Source organism: Mesoplodon bidens (assembly GCF_964165515.1).
Source record: "Mesoplodon bidens genome assembly, chromosome: 8".
Taxonomy (NCBI): Eukaryota; Metazoa; Chordata; class Mammalia; order Artiodactyla; family Ziphiidae; genus Mesoplodon; species Mesoplodon bidens.
Window position 1 is genome coordinate 94,450,203 of NC_138165.1, and position 16,716 is coordinate 94,466,918.

At 37.7% G+C, this 16,716-nt stretch overlaps 1 protein-coding gene across 6 annotated transcripts in view; it reads right to left on the bottom strand.

Moving 5' to 3' along the window:
• Positions 1 to 3,733: 3,733 nt before the first annotated feature.
• The window catches only part of USP37 (ubiquitin specific peptidase 37), a 96,124-nt gene continuing 83,141 nt past the window's right edge, over positions 3,734 to 16,716 (bottom strand). For all 6 annotated transcript variants that reach the window (XM_081243292.1, XM_081243294.1, XM_081243289.1 and 3 more), the window contains 4 exons: positions 8,129 to 8,244; positions 6,594 to 6,663; positions 5,747 to 5,885; positions 3,734 to 5,226 (listed from right to left, as the gene is read on the bottom strand). In XM_081243292.1, the coding sequence (XP_081099418.1) occupies positions 5,139 to 5,226; positions 5,747 to 5,885; positions 6,594 to 6,663; positions 8,129 to 8,244 (413 nt within the window). In that variant the 3' untranslated portion in view covers positions 3,734 to 5,138. The remainder of the gene's footprint in view (positions 5,227 to 5,746; positions 5,886 to 6,593; positions 6,664 to 8,128; positions 8,245 to 16,716) is intronic.

Consider the following 16,716-nt stretch of genomic DNA (forward strand, 5'->3'; position numbering starts at 1 on the left):
CTTCATGGAAGAGCCTTCCCTAGGCTTTTATCATGACTCATTTTTAATTATGGCAGGTGGGCTGAAGCATTTTGCAGTTTTATATCTTTCCGAGTAATGGCTTTTCCTTTTCACATATACTTTTCTTACTGCCTTCCTCAGGTGATGTTAAAGGGGACCCATTCTTTGAAAGAGCTGAATGGCTCAGGTGATGGCCCTATTTAGGAGGTTTCACAATACTCACTAACCAGTACCCAGCGAGAGCAACATACCCACTAGGCCTAGGCTTGAGGCCTAACAGCAAGTATTAAATGCAAATGCTATCTCACCCCCGTCTCTGGTACTCTTAATAATAAGGCAAAGGAAGAGCACCGTTAAGGCCCATGCTGGGTTTAGAAACTGTTATCCAGAACCTCTGCAAAGCTTCACAGGCTCCTCAGATGAAATCCACCGGAGGTGGGTGCTGACTCAGCCATACCTGGTTTCCCATCCCATTCCCTTTAAGGTGTAACAGTGCGCTTGAAAGTCCAAGTCAGAAGGCCAACAGAAGGTGATTTCCACAACTTCAACAACTGGTTAAGTGTCTGCAAGAATATGTCCTTTTCAGAAATAACAGTTGAACCAACACAAGGTTAATAAAGGCTTTAATTTCACACACAAAAAACTCTATGCATAATTTAAAAAGGAAACAAAAAAACCGTACAGGGTACAGAGGAACAGTTCTGCTAAAACACAGATAAAGTGCCGCTCCATACAAAACAACATAAAGAATCAGAATCAAAAGTCACCCTGAACACAAAGAAAATCACCTCACAAATATGGCCAAAGCTGCCAGCAAACCTAGTAGTGGCTCAACTAGGCAAAGTGTAGGAAGCTTACTTCTGTTCTCCTCTCCGTAGCATAAATAAACAACACTGACAATAGGCCAGAGAAGATGGGGATGGAAGGAAAAGAGAGGGAGGGAAACCTAAAGACGAGAGGTGTGTACAACCACTGTGTCTCACTCTTCCACCCATGCTCTTCTTGAAACAGACCAGTTCAGATGACTGCTCTTCTGTATTGGCACTGGACCTAACAAACTCCAGTCCTGATGCAGACCCTCATCCACTCTATTCTGACACCAGTGGACACCCCTCTACTTCAAACCTCTGCACTTTAAGTCCAAATTACTGAAATCAACTGCTTGTATTCCTACTGGCACATTTTTTATTAAAAACTTCAAAACCTCAGACACATAGCACACATGGAAAGGAAAACACTAATTGTGTGTAAATATAATACAACAAAAGACTGCCTGAAGTTTAGTAATCAAAGCATGCCATAAAGAAGTCAGTGGGCGTGGTGAGACACAGCAAAAGAAACCTGTCACAAAACTCTCAAGGCCTAACAAACTATAGTTTTCCAATAAAATAAATATATATATTTTTTCAGATGTTAATAAGACACTGATGGAGAAAATTAGAATTTTGAAGTAATGCATTAGAAAGATGTTAGAGGGCAGAAATCTGTTTAGTTTTTGTACACACTTAAAGAGCATTACTCGGTGTAAAGCAAGATGGGGAGGAGGAAAAAGATGTTTCTATTTTGGGGGGGACACTTTTATGTGACTTGCATCTAGTACTGGGTGTTGATTTTTCTAAAAATCTCCATGTATACACAAGATCCACATGTACTTGGAGATCCAGCTGTTTCCGATTTAAAACAAAAGGGCAAAAATGGTTGGATGACCAAGAGCATCCACTGTAGTCAATTTAGAGGACAGAGAAGAAAGAGGAAGACGGGTAATATTTTTATTTGTTTTAATATTATCTCTGTTCAGTAGATCACAAATGAGTTTACAAACTACCTTTTTCTCCTGTATGTTTTCAACGCCCATGCTCTCTCTACACTCATAATGCTCCACTACATATGAGATACTGCCAAGAATCTCTTTAATTTAGGTTTTTCCTAATAATTTTCATTATACAACTAGCTGTACATGTGTAGAGCTATATTTATAGAGTTACATAATGGTAACTTCAATATGGAATAGGTAAATTCATCAATTCACTTGCTGAGGTTTTAATTCTTAAAGTTTATTTTAGAAGAATTTTACACTTGAGCAAGGAGAGAAGTAAAGAAATGTCTAGTCTAGTATTTGCCTCCCAGAGTTAATGAAGTGATCTTTAAGTATCTCTGCATACTTCTTAAAATGTAAACACATTTACATTTGTTATTGAGCCATTAAGTTAGGCCTGAAATTAACAGACCATGGCAAGTAAACAAGTAGCTCTTGGAATCAAAATATAAATAGAAGAATAATTCGTGGACTTGCTTCTTATTCTATCCTGCTGAAACAGAACTTCTGAGTCTGTACACATAAATATATTCCCTACAAAACAGAATCTATCTCCGTATGGGCCTCGATTATAGTTAGGGCTTCTACAGTGATAGCAGCAGCTGGGCACATGCAACTTCCCAATCCTCTGTAATAATATTAGGTGACAATAATCAACAAGCTTGAAGTTTAGTTTAACTTTCCCTTCCAAAAAATTCCAATTAAGATCAGTTGTGTGTAGAACTAAGAACTGTCAAGTTCCAATTCAAAGTCATTTAAAGTAACATATTTGGTATTTTCAATAGGAATATTAGTTATTGTGCAAGCTGCCTGGAACTGAAGCTCTCCGTCCCTATCTAACTTGTCCCTTTCGGGCACCAACACGCCAAATGCCCCATTCCCCAATTCTGAGCCAACTGCACAAAAAATATTATCTACTTGTAATTTTTAAATACATACAGTCAGCTCAAAATAACAACAAACTCCATCAACGTGGTCCAGCTGAACTCTCCATGTGTAGTCATTAATCCTTCACTGAACCAAAATGAGAAAGTAACTCTGTAGGGAAAGGGGTAATAGTTGAAGGAGTGAAGGGAGAGAGGAAGGCTGACCAGGCCAAAACAATGGACAGACACCAAGGGAATTTCAAGTCCCAAACCTGCAAGTATATGAGCAGTGACATAACTCATCTACTTTTTTCAACTAATAATTCCTGCCTAAGACATGGAAGAGCAAATCAAATTAGGTTCAAGCCAAGTGTACTTCTAAACCATACGCACACACAGCTATGAAAAGCAAGTCAAACGAGGGTACTTCATGGGCAACCTAGGCTTATGGCATTATATCTATTTGTTTAAATGCCCTAAATGCACCCACTCATGTCAAATCATCCCAATCATTTTTAACAGCATCTCTCAAAAGCTCTCAAATACAGACACAGATAAGTAATAAACAGCTAAAGAATCTGATTATCACTTCACTCACAGATGAGAAAACCAGTTATTTCCAAGAAAAAAGTAAAATGGCTCCCCAGTGGAAATAAACAAAATTTTAAAAGCTAGTTTTTTAAACAAATGTTTTCCTCTGCTCTATACTACTCCTGCATATCCTACCACTGTACCACGTTGGAAAGTTCACTACCTTAACAGGTAGGTAAATGGTAGGAGATGAAGCTTTTATCAGTAGTTAAGCAAAAGTGCTGGGGCCATTTACAATTCAAAGATTCAATATTTTAGAATAGGTTACTATGTCAGAACACATCCAAGTTTCAAGAGTAGGGCTGGAGCTCTCTTAAGGCAATCTTCCAGAAAAGATGTTACATCTTCTGTGATGTTGGACTTAAAAATGAAAGAAAATGTTGAAATGAAGAAAATGAAATGAAAATGAAATGAAATGAAATGAAGAAAAGAAAATGTTGAAAAATGAAAGAAAATACTTAACTCTGTGTGATCCTAATGATTCCTGGGCTCACAAAATTATTTTAGGAACAAAATTCTACTCTCAAACTCATTCTTTATATGGTTTCACAAGCTGTTTAACCAAGCTGGTTATGTCAGCTGAGTGACTAACATAGCACTTAATGTTGAACCCCATTTAACCTCAACTCAAAGCACCTAAAAAGTAAGATAATTATGCACCTTTGTTATTTGTTAGTTCTTGGAATTACCTAAACCAATCATATTTTAATTCTCATCCTGTTTTAAGGGCAAAGCCAGACAGCAAATGGTTATATGTTTAAACTTTATCCCATAGCTCATGTGCTTAATTTCACCCTTGAAGCAGGGCTTTCAGCTTTAGTGGTCCAGAGTTTCACCTTTAACACAAGAATACTCCTCCTGACCTCTCTATGTATGGGAGACAGAAATGCTAGCATTCTTCCTATTCTCTAGGTAATCTTGTAGGGGAGTCCCAATTGGGACAACATCACTTTCCTACCTCTTAAAGTTTTGGCTGCAGTCTGTTAGGGTAATGCTTGCTCCATGGAAGAATGACACAGAAGAAAAATAAAAGATTCTGTCTTCACCATGGTAATAATATAGATGATATACAATGAAAATACTGTGTGAAGGAATCTCTTGAAAGAAAATACGAAGTGTACAATGAATACCAAATGTGGGAACATAACACATTCCAAAGCACCAACAATCCATTTCTTGGGACTGCATGTAAACAGCAAAAGCATTATGAATCCATGAAATAATTTTTTTAAAAAAGCTCCTCAAGTCAGGTGGCAGAAATGTCCCTCCTTTGTCAGGAGGACAAACTGTCATTAGTGTAACATGGAGAGCTGGCTTTCCAGTGAACTTTACTAATAGGAAACACACATGAAAGATTACAGACGTGAGTGAAACTACTCAAGGAACATAAAAGCCAAATGCCAAATGATATGTATATCTTCACACATTTCTCAGGTGAATGGACTCTTTGACAACTTCATTTCATCTCCAAACTGCTGTGCTATTAATTTTGAGCAGGCATACTCTGGTGGGCTATCCTACCTCTTTAAGGCTCCATTCATTCCACATATATGTGTGTGTATGTGTGTGTGTGTATGTACATATATATATATATTTACAACATGTATTCCTAAGACAAAAGGAAGTGCCACTCTTGTAGGAGAAAAAAAGGATAATCAGCTACAGATGTGAGACCAAAGTTTCCATAAAACAATTAATATGGAGCGTTCCGCATAATTGCAGTTTTCGTCTTTTGGTTTGGCCCTGAGCTGTTTGTTGCTCCCGCATCAAGTAGAGTTCTAAATTCTCCTCGGGCAGAGGAAAGAGAAGTGGGTGGCAGTAAGAGAGAATATGCAGTGCACACTGCCAACCCAGGAGTTTGTTCCTCATGAAGCCTGACGAGTGGTCTTTCCCACTTCCATACTAAGTGCCTGAGAGGTCTTTTCTGTTTCCAGCAGCTCATCAAAGATCTCCCTTAAAATAAAACAAATAAAAAGTTAAATAGGAAATTCAGTGAACAGAGACAGAGGATAGACAGAAAATAAACATTGATAAAGGCTGCATAATCCCATGATGCCTAAATTTTATTAAATAAGCAGCTCATTCATTTTATTACCATCTTAATTTTAACCCCATGTGCCGATTCTTAAAAATACTTGGGGGGAATGGCAATAGCTAGCTTTGATAGAAACGCTATGTAGTTCCTATCCATATAACTCAGATCTTCTAGCTGATACAATGAAAGACCAAAAAGTTTTATGACAGGACAGCTTCCATCATAAAAAGATCTTAAGTTCTATACCTAGATTCTACTGAGTGAGTTAAGAGAAAAAATATTTTGGAAATATCAAGACATGAGCCCTAAGCAAAGACAGTAAAAATCATAAATCGTCAACCAATTAACTGATGGGAACATTTTATCCTTAAAGAAAAAAAAAAAAAAGAATTCAAGTGATTTTTAGCCCACAGCTTCAAATCAGGCAAAGTTTCTTACTTGTGCATATAAAAGAAGATGTAACCACTTCGATCTCGATCACTCTGCACAGAAGCCTCTTGGATTTTAGATACCTCTAGGTCATTATAAGTAAACCAAGCCTGCTTCTTAATGTCGTACACATCACTAATGTAATGACCTGAAATAAATAAAATCTTAAAATTAAGGTTATTTAAAAAAAAAACGTACTGAAGGGGCTTCCCTGGTGGTGCAGTAGTTAAGAATCCTCCTGCCAGTGCAGGGGACACGGGTTCAAGCCCTGGTCCAGGAAGATGCCACATGCTGCGGAACAACTAAGCCCGTGCACCACAACTACTGAACCTGTGCTCTAGAGCCCGCAAGCCACAACTACTGAGCCCATGTGCCACAACTACTGAAGCCCACGCACCTAGAGCCCACACTCCACAACAAGAGAAGCCACTGCAATGAGAAGCCCGCGCACCGCACCGAAGAGTAGCCCCCGCTCGCTGCATTAGAGAAAGCCCGTGCACAGCAACGAAGACCCAACACAGCCCCCCCCACCCCCAAAAAAAGTGTTGAATTTTTCTCAGGGACAGGAAGTTTCAGAAAGAGAAACAGCCAACCCCATTTCACCTTACTATACCAGGACAACTTTTTTGATAAATATATTTTGTTTAGGGACATTTGGGTCACACGTGAATAGAGAAATCAAAACAGTTGTACCTATTAACACAATTCACACTTAAGTGTGATCAAAGAAAAGATTTCAAAGTTTTTCTCGATGCATTTAACTTACACCTCACAAATCTAGGCTCAGAGCAACCCAATAAGGAGTAAATACAGGCTAGTCCATTTATAAAATGCTGAAATCCTAATGTCCATTTACCTGAAGAAGAAGTGCTACCAATGTGACTGACAACACTGATGAGCCGATAGGAATGAGGAAGATTTCCTGTCTGGAAAACAGAAGTGGGCATGACTTTCAACTCTTCATCTGAATACAAGCAAAACACTAATTTTAAATTTATTATCAAAGCTGACATGGCAAAGTTTCAATGTGTGGGGGGTTAGACTCAATAAAAAAACCCAGTGGTTGGTATTGTTCATATCCTTTGACCCAAGAATTCTACTCCCCAAGAATTTATCCTAAGAAAATAATGCAAAAGAAGGAAACAGTATATATGTATATAATTATTCACTGTAGCATTATCTATAATAATGAAAATTTGGAACTAACAATACGCTCAGTAATAGTTAAATGGTTACTGGTGTATCAACTCAGTACAGTATTATTCAGTTATTTAAAGAAAAAATATGTGGGTCAGCAACATGTTAACTTGTTTTTCAAACTTACATGAACACACATAATAACTATAGCTCTATAAAATAGATGTTAATGGCTAAGTACTGAAAAACAGAATGGAAAAAATGAAGAGTTGCTGTGTTGCCGTAGGGATTATGGATGAACTTTTACATTTTAAATATTTTTAAAAATGCTATTAAAATATTATTAGCAGAAAAGTAAAACAAAACTGAAAAGTGATATTCATGGACTTCAGGCAGCACTATAAGATATAATTTTGGGAACAAATACAGCTATAGGTAAGCCATTAAAATGTTCAAAAACTTTGATGCTGTAATTTATTTCTGGGAATTTCCTTAAAGAAGAAAATCCTAATATAGAAAACACTACAATCATATACAGTTCCTCGATATGTTACTTATTATAATGAAAAAAAAAAAACTTAAATGCTCAATGTTAACTAAAAATTAAATAAAATAAATAGCATGTTCATTGATGGAATACAGTATAGCCATTAAAAATGAAATGCTTATAGTCTTTAACAAGTAGGATAAAAACTGTACTTATTCTATGACTTTAAAAGCATACTTGGAATACTTCGGGGTAGGGATGATAAAAGAATATATCAAATGCTAACAGTAGTTGTGTTAAAATTGTGGGATCCTGGGTAATTAAAATTACAAAAAAATTTGGAAAATGGGAAAAAAGCAATTATTGAGGGTAAAAAGAGATTTCAAGTGCTCTAGTTAATGTCATCAATAGTTTTTATTGAGTAACAATCAGCTATTTTTAGTATTTAACCTTAAAGATAAAATAGTTTTGGTAGAACTGAAGGTGATTTAATATACATATGACTTTGAGAACTATTACTAAGTTAGTACCTAACATGCACATAAGGTGATCAGGATGTGTGTTTTTTTTGTTTTTTTTTCATTTTGTTTTGAATCTTCTGTGTAAGAAATGAGGAGCAAAGGCCAAGAGAAAGTGAAGACCATCTGATGGCTGCCAAAGGGGCAGAAGGGGACCTGCAATGGACACTGACAGTGGGGGCCTTTGAAGATAAGGAACAGCAGCAGTACTGACAACTTGACCTACGAAGGGAATATAATGTCACCCACCTCGGCATTTCTTTTCAGCTCCTCAGCTTCAGCTTCTGTATACTCCATATCTAAAACATCCTCATTTCCAGAGTCCTCATCAGAGCCCAATGAATCCAGAAAAGAGTTGTTAAACTCTGAAGAACACAAAGACAAAGTCTTGTAAAAGTTCTTGGAATAGACACAAAGAGATACGATTGGGAAGGTATAAAACAGCTTGAAGTACACATTTGATCATTCTAAGAAACATAAAACATATTATTATTAGGGTTCCAATTCACCCAGCTTACTCTAGGGAATAAAAATTCAGGCACCAGTTATCTGTAAAAGAAATGTTCCCTTTTGTTTTAAATATATTTATATGAAAGGGGATAATACTCTTTTAAGAAAGGAATAAAACTGACAAAAAAATTACAGATAATCCAATTTCACTGAATTCTCTATTATATAAACTATATGTTAGATTTGACATACTTGGTACATATTATGGATGCCACCAGCAAACAAATTTTCTGACAGAAAAGAGACCATAAGAAGATCAACATCCTTTCATTTTCTTCAACATTAAATCATACTTTGAAATTTAACAAAAATAATGGAAATTCAACCTTAAACTCCTAAGTTTTACCTAAAATACTAAACAAATAAATCCAAGGTCCAATTTTTCTCCTTAATAATGTGTTTCCACTGGAAGAATCCATCTTTACTAATGGCTTCAAATAAAGAATCCCAGGAGCATCTGTGCATAAAGGACTCTGTTTTATAGAGTTGTTTAAAAGACATGAACACTTAAGAATGGGAAGAACAGGAAGAGACTACAGTATCAAAATTCTGGACTCTGGAATATAGAGGGGTGACTGACTTAGCAGACCTAAGAAAGTCAAACCTAAGCCAGTAATGGAAAAGTTGAGAACCAATCCAATTTATATTACAGAGTCCTCAAAAGACATACAACTTGGAAATAGCAGGTACCTCTAAACCTGGAGGCTAGGAAGAGGATAAAAATAAGGATTAGGTGGGGCTTCCCTGGTGGCGCGGTGGTTAAGAATCCACCTGCCAATGCAGGGGATATGGGTTCAATCTCTGGTCTGGGAAGATCCCACATGCCGGGGAGCAACTAAGCCCGTGCGCCACAACTACTGAGCCTGCGCTCTAGAGCCCGCGAGCCAAAGCTACTGAGCCCACGTGCCTAGAGCCCGTGCTCTGCAAACAAGAGAAGCCACTGCGATGAGAAGCCCGCGCACTGCAACGACGAGTAGCCCCCGCTCTCTGCGGCTAGAGGAAGCCCTTGCACAGCAATGATGACCCAACACAGCCAAAAAGAAAAATAAATTAATTAATTAAAAAAAAATAATTAGGTGAAAGCTGTTTGAGATACAGACTCCTAGATCCACTTCCCCTTACTTCATGCTGCTGGGCAATGACAGAAGTCAGCAGCTTTGTTCTTTGGAGTTGGTAAAACAGTCTCTGGATTGGAGGATTCCAGGCACAGGGGAGTAGGTGACAGTGTGCATATTGAAAGATGAATATAACTCCCATCCCCACCCCCAGCCCTATGCCTATACTTGGCTTCTAGAACTCTGGCAGCCACATCTTTTACCTGTAGGCAAGGGCAGGAGACTAGAAAACTTTCTTTAAGAATCTTACCAGTCCAAGGGGAGGCCTAAAATATTAACATCATCCCCCAAACAGTAAAACCCTGTAAAACTCAAAGTTGACAAGTCCTAGCTATTCATATACTCAGAGCTTCCAATCATCTTTTTAGTCCCCTCTTTTTTTTAAACATCTTTATTGGAGTATAATTGCTTTACAATGGTGTGTTAGTTTCTGCTAGTCCCCTACTCTTAACCATGAGCTGACAGCCAAGGATTACTAGATAATTGAAAAAAGACCCTAACAAGGAATATAAAGACCATAATAAACACACAGGACAGAGCAATCTGGAGAAAAGAGAATCTATTCAAGGAGATGGAAATGTCAAATAAACAAAAAAAAATGAACCATATTTAATATCGTCAGAGAGTTGAGATGGTATTACTTCTCTGAACCACCCCAACCCCAAAATGTTATAAAAAAGTAACACAATCACAAAAACCAGTTCTTGAAAATTAGAAATATGATAGAAATAAAATACTAAAAAAAGTTTGGAGTTGGTGATAATGTTGGAGAAACTTCCCAGGCAGTACAGCAAAATAACAAAAAAATGGAAAACAGAGAGAAGAGATGAGAAAATTAAGAGGATCAGACTAGGACGTCTGAATAATAGGGGTTTCAAAAAGAGAAAAGAGAGGAAGTAGAATGAAGGAAATCAGTGCAAATTTCTTAGAATTGAAGGACAAAAGTTTCTAGATTAAAATAATCCTCTAAGTGCCCAGCAGAAATGGATGAAAAAGACACACAGAAAGGCACATCACTGTGAAACGTAATCACAATGGAAACAAAGAGAAGATCCTATAAGCTTTCAGAAAAAAAAGATGTCACATCAGAATAAAGAACAGCTTTAGACTTCTCATACAGCAACCCAGCAAACAAGACTTTTGTCATTGCCCAGCAGCATGAAGGTGGGAGGAAACAATGCTTTTACAATGATTGTAAACCCAGAATTCTATATTCAAATAAACTATCAGTCAAATACTGGGGCAGAATGAAACTTTCAAGTCCTCCAAAAAATCTAAGTCACATCCCCTCTTCTTCAAGAAAACTACTGAGGATGTTCTCCATCAAAGCATAAGTACACAAAGGATGAGAAAAGAGTCATACAGGAAATGAGAGATTCGAACAAAAGAGAGAATCAGAGGGAATCCCCTGGAGAATGGTTAGGGAGCTCTCAGGATATCTGTGCATGGATGTAGAGGGCAACCAGTCCAGACTGGAACAATATGACTTGAGACAGCCATTCATCACCACCACTGCACCATCTTTTATATCTGAGGCCAGAATGCCTAGGTGAGCCTAGCTTGAATTCTTATTTGTAACTGTCTCAACCATCTGCCAGTGAAATTCTTGCTCTCTCCACCATGCCCTGGTGTCTAGATCAGCCTAGAACACTCATTTTATACCAGCAATTTTTTTTTTTTGTTTTGCTTTAATCTATTTCTCAGAGCCAGAGAAAAACCAGAGTGATCTTAGAAAATACAGTTAGCTCACTTCCCGTGACTACCTGTCCTGGTAGACTTCCAGCACATGGTCCATAAATTAGTTCTGCCAAATCCCCTATGGTGAACCTTACGCTTTTGAATACTCATTCACGACTTTACTCACTGGCTTCCCCAGAGTGAGCTCTTGTAAATTCACAGGGAAACTGAAGTCACATTATCTTCTCCTAACAGTCTTTTTTTTACATCTTTATTGGAGTATAATTGCTTTACAATGGTGTCTTAGTTTCTGCTTTATAACAAAGTGAATCAGTTATACATATACGTATGTTCCCATATCTCTTCTGTCTTGCGTCTCCCTTCCTCCCACCCTCCCTATCCCACCCCTCTAGGTGGTCACAAAGCACCAAGCTGATCTCCCTGCGCTATGTGGCTGCTTCCCACTAGCTATCTATTTTACGTTTGGTAGTGTATATATGTCCATGCCACTCTCTCACTTTGTCACAGCTTACCCATACCCCTCCCCATATCCTCAAGTCCATTCTCTAGTAGGTCTGTGTCTATTCCTGTCTTACCCCTAGGTTCTTCATGACATTTTTTTTTCTTAAATTCCATATATATGTGTTAGCATATGGTATTTGTCTTTCTCTTTCTGACTTACTTCACTCTGTATGACAGACTCTAGGTCCATCCACCTCATTACAAATAGTTCAATTTCATTTCTTTTTATGGCTGAGTAATATTCCATTGTATCTATGTGCCACATCTTCTTTATCCATTCATCAGATGATGGACACTTAGGTTGTTTCCAGCTCCGGGCTATTGTAAATAGAGCTGCAATGAACATTTTGGTACATGACTCTTTTTTTTTTTTTTTTTTTTTTACATGACTCTTTTTGAATTATGGTTTTCTCAGGGTATATGCTCACTAGTGGGATTGCTGGGTCATATGGTAGTTCTATTTGTAGTTTTTTAAGGAACCTCCATACTGTTCTCCATAGCGGCTGTACCAATTCACATTCCCACCAGCAGTGCAAGAGGGTTCCCTTTTCTCCACACCCTCTCCAGCATTTATTGTTTCTAGATTTTTTTGATGATGGTCATTCTGACCAGTGTGAGATGATATCTCATTGTAGTTTTGATTTGCATTTCTCTAATGATTAATGATGTCGAGCATTCTTTCATGTGTTTGTTGGCAGTCTGTATATCTTCTTTGGAGAAATGTCTATTTAGGTCTTCTGCCCATTTTTGGATTGGGTTGTTTGTTTTTTTGTTATTGAGCTGCACGAGCTGCTTATAAATTTTGGAGATTAATCATTTGTCAGTTGCTTCATCTGCAAATATTTTCTCCCATTCTGGGGGTTGTCTTTTGGTCTTGTTTATGGTTTCCTTTGCTGTGCAAAAGCTTTTAAGTTTCATTAGGTCCCATTTGTTTATTTTTGTTTTTATTTCCATTTCTCTAGGAGGTGGGTCAAAAAGGATCTTGCTGTGATTTGTCATAGAGTGTTCTGCCTATGTTTTCCTCTAAGAGTTTGATAGTTTCTGGCCTTACTTTTAGGTCTTTGATCCATTTTGAGCCTTATTTTTGTGTATGGTGTTAGGCAGTGATCTAATCTCATACTTTTACATGTAGCTCTACAGTTTTCCCAGTATCACTTATTGAAGAGGCTGTCCTTTCTCCACTGTACATTCCTGCCTCCTTTATCAAAGATAAGGTGACCACATGTGTGTGGGTTTATCTCTGAGCTTTCTATCCTGTTCCACTGATCTATATTTCTGTTTTTGTGCCAGTACCATACTGTCTTGATTACTGTAGCTCTGTAGTACAGTCTGAAGTCAGGGAGCCTGATTCCTCCAGCTCCGTTTTTTGTTCTCAAGAATGCTTTGGCTATTCAGGGTCTTTTGTGTTTCCATACAAATTGTGAAATTTTTTGTTCTAGTTCTGTGAAAAATGCCAGTGGTAGTTTGATAGGGATTGCATTGAATCTGTAGATTGCTTTGGGTAGTAGAGTCATTTTCACAATGTTGATTCTTCCAATCCAAGAACATGGTATATCTCTCCATCTATTTGTATCATCTTTAATTTCTTTCATCAGTGTCATAATTTTCTGCATACAGGTCTTTTGTCTCCTTAGGTAGGTCTTCTTTTTGTTGCAATGGTAAATGGGAGTGTTTTCTTGGTTTCACCTTCAGGTTTTTCATCATTAGTGTATAGGAATGCCAGAGATTTCTGTGCATTAATTTTGTATCCTGCTACTTTACGAAATTCATTGATTAGCTCTAGTAGTCTTCTGGTAGCATCTTTAGGATTCTCTATGTATAGTATCATGTCATCTGCAAACAGTGACAGCTTTACTTCTCCTTTTCCGATTTGGATTCCTTTTATTTCTTTTTCTTCTCTGATTGCTGTGGCTAAAACTCCCAAAACTATGTTGAATAAGAGTGGTGAGAGTGGGCAACCATGTCTTGTTCTTGATCTTAGTGGAAATGCTTTCAGTTTTTCACCACTGAGGACGATGTTGGCTGGGGGTTTGCCATATATGGCCTTTATTATGTTGAGGAAAGTTCCCTCTATGCCTACTTTCTGCAGGGTTTTTATCATAAATGGGTGTTGAATTTTGTTGAAAGCTTTCTCTGCATCTATTGAGATGATCATATGGTTTTTCTCCTTCAATTTGTTAATATGGTGTATCACGTTGATTGATTTGTGTATATTAAAGAATCCTTGCATTCCTGGGATAAACCCCACTTGATCATGGTGTATGAACCTTTTAATGTGTTGTTGGATTCTGTTTGCTAGTATTTTGTTGAGGATTTTTGCATCTATGTTCATCAGTGATATTGGCCTGTAGTTTTCTTTCTTTGTGACATCCTTGTCTGGTTTTGGTATCAGGGTGATGGTGGCCTCACAGAATGAGTTTGGCAGTGTTCCTCCCTCTGCTATATTTTGGAAGAGTTTGAGAGGGATAGGTGTTAGCTCCTCTCTAAATGTTTGATAGAATTCGCCTGTGAAGCCATCTGGTCCTGGGCTTTTGTTTGTTGGAAGATTTTTTATCACAGTTTCAATTTCAGTGCTTGTGATTGGTCTGTTCATATTTTCTATTTCTTCCTGATTCAGTCTTGGCAGTTGTGCATTTCTAAGAATGTGTCCATTTCTTCCAGGTTGTCCATTTTATTGGCATAGAGTTGCTTGTAGTAATCTCTCATGATCTTTTGTATTTCTGCAGTGTCAGTTGTTACTTCTCCTTTTTCATTTCTAATTCTACTGATTTGAGTCTTCTCCCTTTTTTTCTTGATGAGTCTGGCTAATGGGTTATCAATTTTGTTTATCTTCTCAAAGAACCAGCTTTTAGTTTTATTGATCTTTGCTGTTGTTTCCTTTTTCATTTATTTCTGATCTTATCTTTATGATTTCTTTCCTTCTGCGAAGTTTGGGATATTTTTTGTTCTTCTTTCTCTAATTGCTTTAGGTGCAAGGTTAGGTTGTTTATTCGAGATGTTTCCTGTTTCTTAAGGTAGGATTGTATTGCTATAAACTTCCCTCTTAGAACTGCTTTTGCTGCATCCCATAGGCTTTGGGTCGTCGTGTCTCCATTGTCCTTTGTTTCTAGGTGTTTTTGGATTTCCTCTTTGATTTCTTCAGTGATCACTTCGTTATTAAGTAGTGTCTTGTTTAGCCTCCATGTGTTTGTATTTTTTACAGATCTTTTCCTGTAATTGATATCTAGTCTCATAGCGTTGTGGTCGGAAAAGATACTTGATACAGTTTCAATTTTCTTAAATTTACCAAGGCTTGATTTGTGGCCCAAGATATGATCTATCCTGGAGAATGTTCCATGAGCACTTGAGAAAAATGTGTATTCTGTTGTTTTTGGATGGAATGTCCTATAAATATCAATTAAGTCCATCTTGTTTAATGTATCATTTAAAGCTTGTGTTTTCTTATTTTCATTTTGGATGATCTGTCCATTGGTGAAAGTGGGGTGTTAAAGTCCCCTACTATGAATGTGTTACTGTTGATTTCCCCTTTTATGGCTGTTAGCATTTGCCTTATGTACTGAGGTGCTCCTATGTTGGGTGCATAACTATTTACAATTGTTATATCTTCTTCTTGGATCGATCCCTTGATCATTATGTAGTGTCCTTCTTTGTCTCTTCTAATAGTCTTTATTTTAAAGTCTATTTTGTCTGATATGAGAATTGCTACTCCAGCTTTCTTTTGGTTTCCATTTGCATGGAATATTTTTTTCCATCCCCTCACTTTCAGTCTGTATGTGTCTCTAGGTCTGAAGTGGGTCTCTTGTAGACAGCATATATATGGGTCTTGTTTTTGTATCCATTCAGCCAATCTGTGTCTTTTGGTGGGAGCATTTAGTCCATTTACATTTAAGGTAGTTATCGATATGTATGGTCCTATTCCCATTTTCTTTATTGTTTTGGGTTTGTTATTGTAGGTCTTTTCCTTCTCTTGTGTTTCTTGCCTAGAGAAGTTCCTTTAGCATTTGTTGTAAAGCTGGTTTGGTGGTGCTGAACTCTCTCAGCTTTTGCTTGTCTGTAAAGGTTTTAATTTCTCTAAAGGTTTTAATTTCTCTATCAAATCTGAATGAGATCCTTGCTGAGTAGAGTAGTCTTGGTTGCAGGTTTTTCTCCTTCATCACTTTAAATATGCCCTGCCAGTCCCTTCTGGCTTGCAGAGTTTCTGCTGAAAGATCAGCTGTTAACCTTATGGGGATTCCCTTGTGTGTTATTTGTTGTTTTTCCCTTGCTGCTTTTAATGTTTTCTTTGCATTTAATTTTTGACAGTTTGATTAATATGTGTCTTGGCGTATTTCTTCTTGGATTTATCCTGTATGGGACTCTCTGTGCTTCCTGGACTTGATTAACTATTTCCTTTCCCATATTAGGGAAGTTTTCAACTATAATCTCTTCAAATATTTTCTCAGTCCCTTTCTTTTTCTCTTCTTCTTCTGGAACCCCTATAATTCAAATGCTGGTGCATTTAATGTTGTCCCAGAGGTCTCTGAGACTGTCCTCAGTTCTTTTCATTCTTTTTACCTTATTCTGCTCTGCAGGAGTTATTTCCACTATTTTATCTTCCAGGTCACTTATCCGTTCTTCTGCCTCAGTTATTCTGCTATTGATCCCCTCTAGAGTATTTTTTTTTTTTTTTTTTTTTTTTCGGTATGCAGGCCACTCACTGTTGTGGCCTCTCCCGTTGCGGAGCACAGGCTCCGGACGCGCAGGCTCAGCAGCCGTGGCTCACGCGCCCCGCCGCTCTGCGGCATGTGGGATCTTCCCGGACCGGGGCACGAACCCGTGTCCCCTGCATCGGCAGGCGGACTCTCAACCACTGCACCACCAGGGAAGCCCTAGAGTATTATTAATTTCATTTATTGTGTTGTTCATCGTTGCTTGTTTCCTCTTTAGTTCTTCTAGGTCCTTGTTAAATGTTTCTTGCATTCTGTCTATTCTATTTCCAAGATTTTGGATCATCTTTACTATCATTATTCTGAA